The following is a 12,550-nucleotide window of genomic DNA, read 5'->3' on the forward strand; positions in this document are numbered from 1 at the left end:
GGTTGAGGCCTACAATGAACTACTTCCAATATAGAAACTTTCTGCGGCGGGCTAGGGGGGAACCAATTCCCCTCCCGCTCAGGAAGTGCCAAATATCAGAATCAAAGACCATTTGATCGCTCTTTATCTTACAAATGGCGAGACGGCAAAGAGAAACATGGCCTGCTGGTACGTATCTCGTTTTGACGGGGTATGGGAAAGGAAAGAAAGATGTAGGTCGAGTAGATAACTTTGTAGGAAGGGGGAAGACGCTGCTGAGGTTTTATGTCTCGAGATGGAAATACGGCCTCGTGCGTGGTCTAGCACATGTATACAATGTCAAGAGGACAGAGACAAACTTGACCTCGCTGAAGGAAGGGGAAGGGTTTGAATTGTAATGTAAGTAAGTAAGCACTTGTACGTAGTCTTGAAATGCAAGCCTGAATCTTAAAACCTGCCTTTCTACTGGAATCACTTAGGAGACGTACACCGTATATTCCCGCACAGAAGGTCATAGCACATGCATGTCACCGGCAGCCGCTCGAGCGGCTGAATCATTCTCAAGCATGTCTTTATGGTAATTTGTTTTTGTCTTTTTTTGTTTTTTTCCTTTTCTTTCATGAATGTTGGATATAGAACCAGAGCCCAGGTGTACCTCACACAAATAATTCCCTTCTTCATCAATCAAAAGAGACACAAAGAAAAGAGGAGGGGGAAAAACGCTACGCCCGAAAAAATGCCCCAAATGTCTGCTTGCCTGCCTTATACTCGTACACTCGATTTTAGAGTTAGGCCGCGGAGAGCAAACCGCCAACAGCCAGGGTATCTGGTCCTGTGCCTCGTTGTCAAAGAAAAAGTGAAGAAAATAGTCCGATCGGAACAAGGGAGTTCTCTCATCCGGTGGTATTCCTGCACCGAGAAGGTAGGTATGGTATGTGAAAACAAAAGAAAACCAATCGTATCACATTGACTTTATTACAGAACTCCAACCACTCCGGATTTCCCCTTGCCGTCCCATTCCGAGCCTATAAACGAATCGTCTTATAATAAAATAAGATAATTTGAAGGCGCGATACCAGTCTCTCCGTTTTCTTTCTTGGCCTGCCACCACCTGCCGCTGACGTCGGAGACTTCCAGTATCTCGTGCTTAGAAAATGATATTTCATTGGCATCGTCTGGGTTGGCTTCGTACGAGTAGATAGCTTTCGCTCGGTAGGGGTATTCCGTTGGCGCAACCACTTCTCCAGCTGTTGGTTCTGAGCTGAGTGGTCCACTTGCACCTAGATTGCTGGTTGGTGCTGCACCAGAGCCGAATCTTGCCTGCGACGTGTTGTGTTCTGCTGAGAATCCTGCTACTGGAGATGAAGTCTCAAAACCACCCAACTGAGCCGAGGTGTACATTTGCGGTGGAACATTAGAAGAGATCGAGGTATCGGGGCGACCACTTCCATAACCATTGGACATTCCTCGACCGCCCTGAGAGATTCTCCTCTCCTTGTGGAGAGCGAAGGAGTCGAGGTATGCGCGAGGGACAGCGGAGGGTGTTGATCCAAAATAGAAGATCCATACGATCTGTTTCAAAGTCAGCGTAACATTCGGACCACCATGAACGAGGCTCTCCGTACATCTACCATAGAGAGCAATATAAAACCGGCAGCTGCAGCTTCTTTCGCGCCATTTGAGGAGTAGATCAGAGAGTTGACGGAGGAGCTTGTTAAGATGAGCCCACTGGACAGGAAGCCGACAAGGGCTACATGGTAAGTCTGAGTCGTGTCGGATGCAACGACCACGAATATGCCGATAATGAGGCAAAACATAAATGCAATGGCGAACCAGGAGAAATTTGGAAAGGGGTTTGGATTCAGGTGTTGAGATGTCGCAATGACCGATCCGACGAAGGCAATGAGCCATGCAAGCTGTTGTATCCTCTCATCAGTAACATGTCCAGGAGTACTGTGAACAAGCCCGGCAGGGAGGGGGAGGGGGGAACTTACCACTGAAATTGAGATCGTGGCCAGCGCGAACGGGTCACCGAGGATATTGTCCATGCTCATTGAGCGCACAGCGCCGGTTCTCCTGCCCTTGATATCCATCTGGCCGTTCATCTTTCGGAGCGACGGCGAATGCAGTGATCCGTAAGATGGCATATGGAAGATCAGGGTCGGAACCTTCCCTGTTCCTTTCTATTATGTATGTATTATAGTCGCAAGTATCGAGGTCGATTCAATCGACGGGATACCGACCGTACTGTATCGTGGATAGCGAGCGAAGGTGAGCGTGGCAGAGCAGAACTAGAATCGGGAATCGAGAGGACGGTGTGGTTCGGTCTCGTGGAGTGTTTCAGCTGGAGAGTCTGGAGGTGGCTTGGTACGAAACCCGGTTCGTTGCGCGCGCACCAGTGTGGACAGTGTGTACGTGGACGATTAAGGTAGATCGTAAGCTGGCGTGAATTGGGAAGAAAAGAACCGTCGAAAAGGAGAGGATCCGACCACAACTACAAGAAGCGAGCGAGCGCAGCTGGGAGGGGACAGAAGAGGGGGAGAAGAAGACGAAGGGCGAAAGATTCGATAGGATAAGACCAAAAGAGCGTAGATAGGGTCAAAGGGGGTCAAGAGAGTTGAAGGGGTTCGAGGAGTCGGGACTCAGGAGGGTCGAAGCGTTGGAAGGACGCACGAAAACGTGAGACAGGACGGCTGGAGTGGAGGGTGGAGCGGAGCGGAGGAGATGGGATTGGATGGATGTTATGTGGAAGTGGATTGGGATTGGATTGTTTAAGAGAAAAGAAGGGGTTCGACGGGGCGCAACGGTTCGTTCGTTATGTGATGGATGGATGGATCATGGAGCGGCGGCGCGGCAAAGCGGGTGCGAAGGGAGGGCCGAGGGGGGGTCGGTTTAGTGACAGGAGCACGATGAAGAAGAGAGTGAACAATAAGGTAAAGAAGCAAGAAGTGATATCAGTATTATGTCTAGATAGGGATCCCTGACCTGATGTTATTTTCCTTCTTCTTCTTCTTCTTCTCATCCTCCTTCTCTCTCTGCTTTGTATCATTCACTACTATACATACCCACCCACTGTCATATGCAGCCTTTCTCGCCATCTCATTAATCTCAGTCTCGTCGTCGATCAAACCCGCCATTCAGGTCTAGAAGGGGCCCTAATCTACGGGGATCCGCAGTGTGCGCCACATACGCCACAGAGATCCTCCCTCGCTGGCTTCGAGGCTTGTGGCTTGCTTCTCCCCCATCTCCTCCCTTCCATTGAAGAAGTGTAGTGTGCCCGCGTTTGATCTACTACTACTTGACGCGACTCCTGGAGGCATGAGCGCCCATAATATCTATCTAGCACATGCAATGCTGCATCGCGGGGTGCATAAGGCCTCGCATCTATCACCTGCACCACATCACAATCTAGTGGTCATGGCGCTACAGTACAAGCGCTATCAGACAGCCACGGCCCACGGCATGGATAGTAAGTAAGAAGTTGTCTTACGCATTGGCATCAATCTTGATTATCTAGTTCCCCAGGCACAGGCAAGCTGTGGCCCGTTCACAGGTACTACAACATACCCCCCAATTCCTCTCCAACAGGCCCTCTCCCATGGGCTCACTTGAGACACGAATCATACCATTCCGCTCATGCGGTACCACCACTCCATCTATAACTATAACTTTCTCCAAAGTAAGAAGTCAGCTCTATCAGCCTTTCCAAAGCTATAAGAGAAGGGCACGGTGGATGACACTCTCCCTTGATGCCATCGAACGTGTCATGACAGTTTCCAATCGCCCAGAACTTTGCTTCATCTCTAAGTCTGTCACGACATCTTGCTGTTCTGGAGGGCCTGGCAGCGGTATGACCACCAAGTTCAAATCATTCCGATATCCAAGATTAAGGAAGGCCCCTCTCAAACCAGGTCGGCATCCAGCTGCTTTGCTAATGTAGCTCGTCGAACTTTCTGCTCTACCTGCTCCACTCTCCCTTCCAACTCAGCCCAGCTATCACCAGCCCCTAGAATATTAACAGTATACCACCGCTGAATCAGTGCTGCGCTTCGCTCTCTCAGGGCTGCAATTTCGGTGTTTTGGGCGGCTTGCAGAGCTTCAAGCCTCGCGATTCGAGGAACGAGCGCAATGAGCTGTGCTGAAAGCTCGGCGGGCGGCACTGGCACGTCAAGAATCGAGGTCAACCGCGATGCGGTGGAGGGGTATGAGCTTGCGGAGGCAAGAATGATAGATAATATGCTCTCCGTATCCAGGGTTGTGGGCAGCTCATCGGCTCCGATGGACTGAAAAAGGTCTGGGTATCTTGCATCTACAAATCATCAATAGCCGTCACTGCTAGGGTGACCTACTGGGAGACGGACGAAGCCTCAAAAGATCTTGAACCACTCTTGACTTAGATGCGAGCTGATGGAGAGCATGCTCCAAATCTGCAAGACGTTGTGCTGCGGGTGTATTGTCGTCTGCCGGTGTAGCCTCATCGACCTGGCCAGATACTGCGTACTCAATTCTTCGTAGCCGCGCTTCAAGGAGGTCGAGTGTTTCTACAGCGGTTTTGTCGAAAGGGGTCTCCATTGTCAAGTCTTTGTTGGTGGGACGAAAGGCAACGATGCCAAAGACATCAAGCTCTGGGTGCGTAAGGCTGAAGAATGGAAGGTGGCTGTTTTGATTAACTACAGGTATATTCTACAGTATTTACAGAGTAAATACCCGATTATACCTGATTATACCCAATATTTAGAGACGCAATTTTTACCTAATCTTGTGTTATATCCTGGCGGCAACGCAACAACCACCAGTCTCCTCAGCATTATAAATAAATCTCACATCAGAGTCCACTCTTTTGGTTGGAGGTTCGTCGGATTCTGTGCAAATCGACGACGAGGCGACCTCCGCGATCTCCGCGATCATATTTGCAGCGCGCAGCATGGTAGTCTTGAAGCTCTAAGGGCAACCATTGTACTGTAGCTGCGCCCGCGTCCTTTCTTTCCCCGATCCTGATCCTGATCCTGATCCCTTTTGGGATCGATCTCCAGCTCCTCGCAGAACGATACCGTGCCTAGACGACCAGATCAACGCGCCAAAAAGTACGAAACAGCAGAACGTTCATGATGGTCTCTTATTCTACAGTTGCAAGCGGCAGCGGCAATGCTTCAGATTCATCGCGAGGTAGAAGGTGCGCTTTCAGGGCTGGGGAATGGGTGATATGTAGTCCGAGGCTGACACTTATCCCAGGCGTCGCTCAAGCCGATCTCAGAAAGATCACAACTTTTCAGGCCAAGCCTCCTGGACGAGCTGTGTTATCAATCTACTAAACACAAGTGAGCAATCACCCTCTGCTGGCACTACCCGCGCGCACATCTAACTTACTTCTCCAGTCGTCGGTGCAGGCGTCCTAAGCACTCCCCTGGCGCTGTCGCATATGGGTATATTGCTGGGGGTGGCTGTGATTCTATGGTCAGGCTTGGCTGCTGCGTTTGGATTATATCTTCAGAGTCGATGCTCTCGATACCTTGAGCGTGGCGCCTCCTCCTTCTTCGCTTTGTCGCAGATCACCTATCCCAATGCTGCGGTCATATTTGATGCTGCTATTGCCATCAAATGCTTCGGTGTTGGCGTTAGCTATCTGATCATTATAGGGGATCTTATGCCAGGCGTTATCAGAGGGTTCAATGAAGCCGCCGATGCTGTGCCGTTTCTGGTTGATCGGCATTTCTGGGTAACTGCGTTCATGTAGGCTGCCTATTTCTGGGTTGTCGTTCTGCCTTACTTACATCTATACTAGGCTTATCGTCATTCCTCTCTCGTTCCTCCGCCGCCTGGATTCGTTGAAATACACCAGTGTCATCGCTTTAATATCTATTGGTTACTTAGTGATACTTGTCGTCTATCACTTTGTAGAAGGGGATACAATGGCGGATAGGGGTGATATCAGAATTATTAGATGGGGTGGTCTTGTCCCTACGTTGCAAAGCTTCCCCGTCATTGTCTTTGCATATACGTGCCATCAAAACGTAAGGCAAGCATCGGTATGAAAAAGATCACTTTGCTAAAATCTCTAGATGTTCGCAATCTTGAACGAGATCAAGGATAATGCACCACGAAAGTATGTCATATCACTCTTCGCCTTGGATTCTTTATACTCACATGCTCTTTTCAGGACTACCGGCGTTATTGCTGCTAGCATTGGTTCTGCTGCTTCAATTTACATCCTAGTTGCTGTCACCGGCTATTTATCATTCGGCAACAATGTCTTGGGCAATATTGTCGGGATGTGTAAGTATAACAGGAGAAATCGTACTTGGATGAGAGTTAACCCCCCATAGATGTTCCCTCCATTGCTTCGACAATCGCAAAAGCAGCCATTGTAATTCTAGTTATGTTTTCTTATCCTCTTCAGGTGCACCCCTGCAGAGCTTCAGTCGATGCGGTGTTAAAATGGCGCCCAAATGGCAAGCTGCACAGACATTCGCCAAATGGCTCTCCGGCAAGAACAGTGCCACTCCTTGGTGGAACGCCATCGCAACCTGTGGCAAGGAATGACACGATTGGCGAGCTTCGATTTGCAATTATTACAACTGGAATCATTGTACTCAGTTACACTGCAGCCCTGACCGTCTCATCTCTCGACAAGGTGCTCGCATATGTTGGTAGCACCGGAAGCACGAGTATCAGTTTCATCCTGCCGGGGTTATTTTACTACAAAATCTCGGCTCCGGATTCGATACATCACCAGCGCCTGTTGAAGGAGGATGATGAGGCCGAAAGTGGTGATGAAGGGGACCTGGACCCGAGACGTTCCTGGCGCCAAACGCTCTTACGGAAACTTTCACTGGCCCTGGCATTTTATGGGATATTCGTCATGATTCTATGCTTGGGTACTAATCTGTTTTTCTCTACATCCGCTCATTGAACACAGAATTTCGGTAATTATAATGAAGTATGTGTAAGGCGTTAAGGGCCTTTATAGGATGTCATGTCATACGACGCTTATGGATCGGATATAGGATATGGGAAGCCAAAGACTACACATATCATTGTAGTGGATATGAACTATGTAGATACGAAATTGAACAGAAGACAGTTGTCAGGCGTCTATTCTGCAGATACCCATCTCTCCCAACGCCTTGAATGCATTCCCACACAGCTCTGTACTTCCGATGCCCACTATACTATGCTTTTCTCCATCGTACACTTGTCTTGATTACTACGCCTTTTCTTTCGGCTTTTGGGCCTGAGCATTCGCTGGCGGTGGACGGTATTTCGGCTCCAGCAAGCCAGCCTGTAAAGTATCAGTCACTACCTGCCACAAGAGCATTCGCAGACAAGAGAAGAGCTTACTATCGACAACAGTCTCCATGCCGGATCGCTCGGCTGTGCTCCAACACCTAACCAGTATTTCGCCCTGGCAATATCCAGCTTGATATCCTTCCACGGCTTGCCTTCTCCATCTAACGGCGGCTTGGGAATAGGGTCGTATGTTCCTGCACCACTACATCAGCCTCCCAATAGCTCCTCTCATCTCCCAGCCCTCTCCATCCCAATCTGTAAACATACCTAAGACTTCAATCGGTTTGCTATTCCTCGCGGTCCTTGATTCTAGTCAGTGAGGAAGCCCCGTAGAAGGAGATGCAAAGAAGCAGAGGGCGACAAACCGAGCTTGCGTGACGACGATATTGTAGAAGGGAGAGTGGGCGCGCCCAAAGCGTGCTAATCTGATCCTCACGACCATGGTGTCTGACGTTGCGGAAGAGCTGGTGAAGAAGATGTCGAGATCTGCTTGCTCTGGAGCTTTCGCGACCCTTTTTTGGAGATTTGCGGATCGGAGGCTGGCGGGGCGGAGCGGGATTCCGCCGCGGAATACAGTGTTGACCCGTGAGTGACATCAGGTCACAACTTCGGGAATACGATCAGGTCATGAAGAAAGCTCATTATTAAGTATAAATAAAATCGAAATCTAATTGAACCTTATAAAGTATACATCTAAAATCTCGATTCCTCCTTTACTGAACCATAACTTGACCCTTTCAGATTCCCAAAATCTCCAAGATTATCAAGTCAGCTACTCGATCTGAGACCAAGTGCAGAGTTGCAATGGCTTCGAAGGTATGGAACAACTAGAATCTCCTATTCTTGATTTTGGAAGCTAAGATATAGATACTTAGACACTCTCTGCCAAAAATGCGGCTGCTCTAGACAAAGATCTCATGAGCATTGGCGCCTTTTCCATCGATCAACTGATGGAGCTTGCGGGTCTTTCTGTTTCTCAAGCTGGTCTTTCTCTCTCTCCCTGCCCCATATTATCACGCTTTTCTAAACTTGGTATTAGTATACCGTGTGCATCCTCCAAGCAGAGGACGGAGAGTCCTGGTTGCTTGTGGACCGGGAAATAACGGTGAGTTCGGCAGAGGGGGATGAGATGAGGGGTGTGCATGCTAATAATTATGGGGGAAGGCGGTGATGGACTTGTTGCCGCAAGACATCTTTGGCATTATGGATATAAGCCTACGATTTACTACCCGAAGCAGAGCAAGAACGAGCTGTACCAAGTAAGTATACGGGTTCCCTTTTCTTGATGAGCTTGGTGCCAGGATATAGATATTGGGAATCTGGCATGTGACAATGATGGATACCACTACTATTTTTCTTTCGTTTTCACTTTTCTATACCAATACTTGAAGTAACAGACATCGACTGACTTCACCTCTTAGCGTCTAGCAACCCAGCTCAGAAATCTCGACGTCCCTTTCACCGATGATTTCCCCTCGGCCTTGAAAGAAACGGACCACATCATTGACGCAATTTTTGGTTCGTCCCTCTCAGATTTCCAGAATCCAATTCTAATTCTTCCTAAAGGCTTCTCATTCTCCGGTGAAGTCCGTGAGCCCTTTCCGGCCGTCATCAGAGCCCTGGAAGAAACCAAGCTTCCAGTGACATCCGTCGACGCGCCTTCATCCTGGAATATCGAAGAGGGGCCCCCATCTTCTGGGCCCGGTGCGAAATTTATGCCCAGTACGTTGGTGAGCTTGACGGCTCCGAAACCGTTGGTGAAGTGGTTCAATGGGAGGCATTTCGTTGGTGGCAGGTAAGTGGACAATTTCGTCGGTTCTAAGAGAAAACGCCTTTGTACTCACGAGGTGACAGGTTTGTGAGTCCAGATATCAAGAAGAAATATAATTTAGACTTGCCGGAATATGAGGGGATTGATCAGATTGTTGAAGTGGGAAGCAATGGGGAGAAACTGTAAGAGAGAAAGGAACGAGGGGAGAATTGGCGCTCAGGTCTGCAAGGTCTGGGCGCGATGAATTCTTTTCTTGGTAATTCTAGAAACAAATTGGTATACTATAGCTTTTCTTCCTTGAACAAAGCTGCAGGGTTGGTTCCATATGTGACTAGGACCAGGAAGAGCAATGCAAGAACAGAAGATTGCCATCTCAATCCCGGGCCGGGAACTATGACTTGGTGTAGTATATAGTTATTTGAACCTTTATATACCCCTAGACCCAAGCCTCTAGTTATCGTATAATCGTAGTAGCATTTCTTCGTCCCATGTGGACAAGGTCGACTGTTCAGCTCACGTGCTATGGATAGTCAGCCCCATCTGAACTTTTTACACCCCGAGTCGTTGGGCAACAAACCTCTTCGAAAAGTACAAGCGCCGTGCCTGCCTTACAGATATACTAATTGAAGGTCAGTAACTGCTCCTAGGAAATATGCTGAAAAAGACCTACCCCGGCCTTGTGTACCAGCTTCGCAATGACCCCCTTTTGCGGCGACCTAATTACTGTTTCCATCTTCATACTCTCAATGCTACCAGTACCGGTTAGTACCCGTGCTGCCACCATCTTGAGGATTCCACTCACACGACAAGTGCCTGATCCTTCTCAACTTCGTCTCCTTCTTTGACTTCGTTTCTTAGTACCTTGCATGGCATAGGTGCCAAGACACTATTCGTCACGTCCTTCAGCCCCAAGGCTTTCTCGTACCAGCTAGGGGGTGACAGGGTTAATTGAGTTTGCCTGCCGTGCTGGAAAAGCGTGATCTTGTCTCCTTCCGTGATAACCGTACTCTCGATTCGCGTATGAGGGAAGAATGTTGATATCGACGGAGACCGTGGTTCGCATACCACATTGGCGTAGGATGCTTCGATACCAGAACCTTTCACATCTATGTCGAACATCTTTCGACCAGATTGGTTGATGGTAACATGGATGGGTTCACCCTCCGCACCCGTTGCAGAAGATATGAAAAAGCTGAATTGGCGCTCATTTGCAGCACCGAATCCGATAGCCTCTCCATGAGGGCCTTGACCTATCGCGTGCGGCCCAGAGAGTTCTTTTGCCAACAGGCCCAAAGCAGCTTGCGCAAAGACCTCGGGCTCCGTGGTTTCAGGAGCAAAAAGCTCATCGTTGTACTTTTGGATATAACCAGTCTCAACATCGCCCTTGATGAATGGCTGACTCTTGCAAATCTTCTTCAGGAACTCAATGTTCGTACTCAGGCCAACGACTTCATAGTCCTGCAAGGCAGCATACAGCTTCTGGATTGCTACTTCTCGAGTCGGACCGCTCACTATGAGTTTTGCTATCATGCCGTCATATGCTGATGATACCGTATCACCTTCAATGAAACCCGCATCGATGCGAACACCATCCGATATCTGTGGTGTCCGGAGATGAATGAGCTTGCCAGAATCAGGCATAAAATTTTGATTTGGGTTCTCAGCGTAGATTCGAGCTTCGATAGCCCATCCTCTCTCTGATATCCTCTGTGCAATGGTAGCTTGATCGAGGGGTAGTGGCTCTCCAGCGGCTATTTTGAACTGCCAGGAAACGAGGTCTTCCCCCGTGATTTCTTCAGTAACGGGATGTTCGACCTGCAGCCTCGTGTTCATTTCCATAAAAAAGAACTCATTTGTGTCGTTGTCGAATATGACTAGTTTCTGGTCAGTTATTTCGGCATCAGAACTTCCAGGCATCTTACATTCGACAGTTCCAGCACCTTCATAACCAACAGCCAAAGCAGCAGCCCTTGCCTTCTCCCATAAGTCCTGTCTTATATCTTCAGCTAAATTCGGTGCCGGTGCCTCCTCCAGGATCTTTTGATGCCTTCTTTGTAAACTGCAATCCCGCTCCCCCAGAGCCACTGCGTTGCCGTACTTATCTGCAAATATCTGTACCTCGATATGCCGTGGAGTCGCAATATACTTCTCTACCAGCATTTCATCATCTCCAAAAGAGTTCCTTCCCTCGCTCTTCGCACTCTCCAACTTGTCTAAGAATTCATCTCCGTTCATTGCAATCCGCATGCCTTTCCCGCCGCCTCCTTTGACAGCCTTCACCATAACCGGAAAGCCGATTTTCTTTGCCTCCTCCAACAGGTGTGCCGGGTCCTGATTTGCCCCATGATAACCAGGGATACATGGCACACCCGCCTGGATCATAATATCTTTACTCCTGGACTTGTTTCCCATGGCTTCAATTGCTTTCCATGGCGGTCCAATGAACACCAACCCTTCCTCCACACATCGTTTCGCAAACTCCGAATTCTCACTCAGGAACCCATAACCAGGGTGCAAAGCCTCGCAGCCTTGCTGCTTAGCAACAGATATGATTCGTTCTCCATCGAGATATGCGTTCGGCTCGCCGAGATTCACGGAAAAGGGACTCGACAGCGCATGCTGTGAATGTGCGTCGGGAGCCGTGTAGATTGTTGTGCATCGGACCCCGAGGGCAGATGCTGTACGGCCAACTCGAAGCGCTATCTCGCCACGATTTGCTATAAGAACAGACGTTATAGGAGTGGTTTTGGAGGTCGAGGCAGTTGTGGAGAGGGCGCGAGACGTGTGGGAGACGAAGAGAGACCGGGCGATTGCCCGCGATCTTGCGGTAGAAAGCATTGATATTGTTGGTATTGATACTACATGAAGATCAGGAGGATTGATGCATGTATCAATTAAACCACCTCCAGTCCTTGCTCTTTGTATTACTGCCAAAATATAGATGTAGAGTGATTGATTACCTTCCTTTGCCGATGTTGTTGCTGCAACTACTCCGCACAACGATAAGCCGATTTAAACCGTACCCCAACGCCGATGTGGGGAGGAGCGGCGCCATTTTTATCGTAGGTATGGAATGTTTATTTCCATGATTTGCGCACGCCAAGTGGGGTTTTCTGGGGTAGCTAATCCAGAGGAGGGGTGCCGAAAAGATATCTATGCCACAGAACATATATATACAAAGTGAGAAACGAAGAAATAGCTTTCAGGTTTCATGTCCTCAGGCCTTATCACCCGTATTCGATTCATTTTCTTATAAGGTATTGATCAAGGTGACGTTGCATTAAACAAGTACTAGTAAGTGATAGAAATTTGATCGGATCAAGGGGCCTCTCCCTACTTAGTTGGAACTCACTTGGCGGCCGGATTATCGAGAGAACCATATCGAAATAGGGAGAGTTAGACATGAGAAAGAAAACAGTATGGTGCATTGATAACACAGCAGTGCGGACGTAGCCTTCAACCTCGTAACAATGCTGATTGTGAAATTAGTTTCACCTACCTCTACCTGCTTCA

The 12,550-nt window shown here is 48.7% G+C and overlaps 7 protein-coding genes across 7 annotated transcripts; 3 read left to right on the forward strand and 4 right to left on the reverse strand.

Moving 5' to 3' along the window:
• Positions 1-540: 540 nt before the first annotated feature.
• Positions 541-984, forward strand: M430DRAFT_162212 (hypothetical protein). Its single transcript, XM_024863422.1, has one exon. The coding sequence runs from the start codon at positions 554-556 to the stop codon at positions 947-949; it is 396 nt and encodes a 131-aa protein (XP_024725555.1). The 5' UTR covers positions 541-553; the 3' UTR covers positions 950-984.
• Positions 638-2,084, reverse strand: M430DRAFT_132144 (hypothetical protein; the record flags this gene model as incomplete). Its single annotated transcript, XM_024862231.1, has 3 exons — positions 638-1,551; positions 1,605-1,895; positions 1,974-2,084. 3 exons carry the CDS (start codon positions 2,082-2,084, stop codon positions 1,021-1,023), a joined length of 933 nt encoding a protein of 310 aa, XP_024725556.1. The 3' UTR covers positions 638-1,020.
• Positions 2,085-3,486: 1,402 nt separating this feature from the next.
• On the reverse strand, positions 3,487-4,588 carry M430DRAFT_132146 (hypothetical protein). Its single transcript, XM_024862232.1, has 2 exons — positions 4,341-4,588; positions 3,487-4,288 (listed from the first exon to the last, which is right to left on the reverse strand). The coding sequence occupies exons 1-2, from the start codon at positions 4,549-4,551 to the stop codon at positions 3,882-3,884; spliced, it is 618 nt and encodes a 205-aa protein (XP_024725557.1). The 5' UTR covers positions 4,552-4,588; the 3' UTR covers positions 3,487-3,881.
• A 190-nt stretch (positions 4,589-4,778) lies between these two features.
• M430DRAFT_132148 (hypothetical protein) lies at positions 4,779-6,939 on the forward strand. Its single transcript, XM_024862233.1, has 7 exons — positions 4,779-5,152; positions 5,212-5,297; positions 5,355-5,709; positions 5,762-5,990; positions 6,039-6,082; positions 6,137-6,252; positions 6,303-6,939. The coding sequence occupies exons 1-7, from the start codon at positions 5,085-5,087 to the stop codon at positions 6,887-6,889; spliced, it is 1,485 nt and encodes a 494-aa protein (XP_024725558.1). The 5' UTR covers positions 4,779-5,084; the 3' UTR covers positions 6,890-6,939.
• A 222-nt stretch (positions 6,940-7,161) lies between these two features.
• On the reverse strand, positions 7,162-7,748 carry M430DRAFT_32551 (hypothetical protein). The gene is made up of 4 exons (XM_024866195.1): positions 7,632-7,748; positions 7,534-7,568; positions 7,318-7,460; positions 7,162-7,258 (listed from the first exon to the last, which is right to left on the reverse strand). The coding sequence occupies exons 1-4, from the start codon at positions 7,706-7,708 to the stop codon at positions 7,184-7,186; spliced, it is 330 nt and encodes a 109-aa protein (XP_024725559.1). The 5' UTR covers positions 7,709-7,748; the 3' UTR covers positions 7,162-7,183.
• A 179-nt stretch (positions 7,749-7,927) lies between these two features.
• M430DRAFT_113405 (hypothetical protein) lies at positions 7,928-9,506 on the forward strand. The gene is made up of 7 exons (XM_024861510.1): positions 7,928-8,082; positions 8,142-8,250; positions 8,306-8,371; positions 8,431-8,525; positions 8,688-8,784; positions 8,833-9,061; positions 9,121-9,506. Exons 1-7 carry the CDS (start codon positions 8,071-8,073, stop codon positions 9,221-9,223), a joined length of 711 nt encoding a protein of 236 aa, XP_024725560.1. The 5' UTR covers positions 7,928-8,070; the 3' UTR covers positions 9,224-9,506.
• On the reverse strand, positions 9,499-11,992 carry M430DRAFT_162272 (hypothetical protein). The gene is made up of 5 exons (XM_024863423.1): positions 10,960-11,992; positions 9,840-10,911; positions 9,708-9,786; positions 9,615-9,656; positions 9,499-9,557 (listed from the first exon to the last, which is right to left on the reverse strand). Exons 1-5 carry the CDS (start codon positions 11,873-11,875, stop codon positions 9,546-9,548), a joined length of 2,121 nt encoding a protein of 706 aa, XP_024725561.1. The 5' UTR covers positions 11,876-11,992; the 3' UTR covers positions 9,499-9,545.
• Positions 11,993-12,550: the final 558 nt, after the last annotated feature.

Source organism: Amorphotheca resinae (genome assembly GCF_003019875.1).
Source record: "Amorphotheca resinae ATCC 22711 unplaced genomic scaffold M430scaffold_1, whole genome shotgun sequence".
Taxonomy (NCBI): Eukaryota; Fungi; Ascomycota; class Leotiomycetes; order Helotiales; family Amorphothecaceae; genus Amorphotheca; species Amorphotheca resinae.

Bases quoted from the DNA above. Each gene is read 5' to 3' on its own strand.
- M430DRAFT_162212 (XM_024863422.1), top strand. From the start codon at position 554: ATGGTAATTTGTTTTTGTCTTTTTTTGTTTTTTTCCTTTTCTTTCATG.
- M430DRAFT_132146 (XM_024862232.1), bottom strand. From the start codon at position 4,551: ATGGAGACCCCTTTCGACAAAACCGCTGTAGAAACACTCGACCTCCTT. The intron at 4,289-4,340 runs GTCCGTCTCCCA...GATGATTTGTAG, and splicing joins TCAAGATCTTTTGAGGCTTC to ATGCAAGATACCCAGACCTT.
- M430DRAFT_132148 (XM_024862233.1), top strand. From the start codon at position 5,085: ATGATGGTCTCTTATTCTACAGTTGCAAGCGGCAGCGGCAATGCTTCA. The intron at 5,153-5,211 runs GTGCGCTTTCAG...CACTTATCCCAG, and splicing joins GATTCATCGCGAGGTAGAAG to GCGTCGCTCAAGCCGATCTC. The intron at 5,298-5,354 runs GTGAGCAATCAC...TTACTTCTCCAG, and splicing joins TATCAATCTACTAAACACAA to TCGTCGGTGCAGGCGTCCTA.
- M430DRAFT_32551 (XM_024866195.1), bottom strand. From the start codon at position 7,708: ATGGTCGTGAGGATCAGATTAGCACGCTTTGGGCGCGCCCACTCTCCC. The intron at 7,461-7,533 runs GTATGTTTACAG...GTAGTGGTGCAG, and splicing joins CAAACCGATTGAAGTCTTAG to GAACATACGACCCTATTCCC. The intron at 7,259-7,317 runs GTAAGCTCTTCT...GATACTTTACAG, and splicing joins CATGGAGACTGTTGTCGATA to GCTGGCTTGCTGGAGCCGAA.
- M430DRAFT_113405 (XM_024861510.1), top strand. The intron at 8,372-8,430 runs GTGAGTTCGGCA...TTATGGGGGAAG, and splicing joins TTGTGGACCGGGAAATAACG to GCGGTGATGGACTTGTTGCC. The intron at 8,526-8,687 runs GTAAGTATACGG...TTCACCTCTTAG, and splicing joins GCAAGAACGAGCTGTACCAA to CGTCTAGCAACCCAGCTCAG.
- M430DRAFT_162272 (XM_024863423.1), bottom strand. From the start codon at position 11,875: ATGCTTTCTACCGCAAGATCGCGGGCAATCGCCCGGTCTCTCTTCGTC. The intron at 9,787-9,839 runs GTGAGTGGAATC...CGGTACTGGTAG, and splicing joins AAGGATCAGGCACTTGTCGT to CATTGAGAGTATGAAGATGG. The intron at 9,657-9,707 runs GTAGGTCTTTTT...ACCTTCAATTAG, and splicing joins AGCTGGTACACAAGGCCGGG to TATATCTGTAAGGCAGGCAC.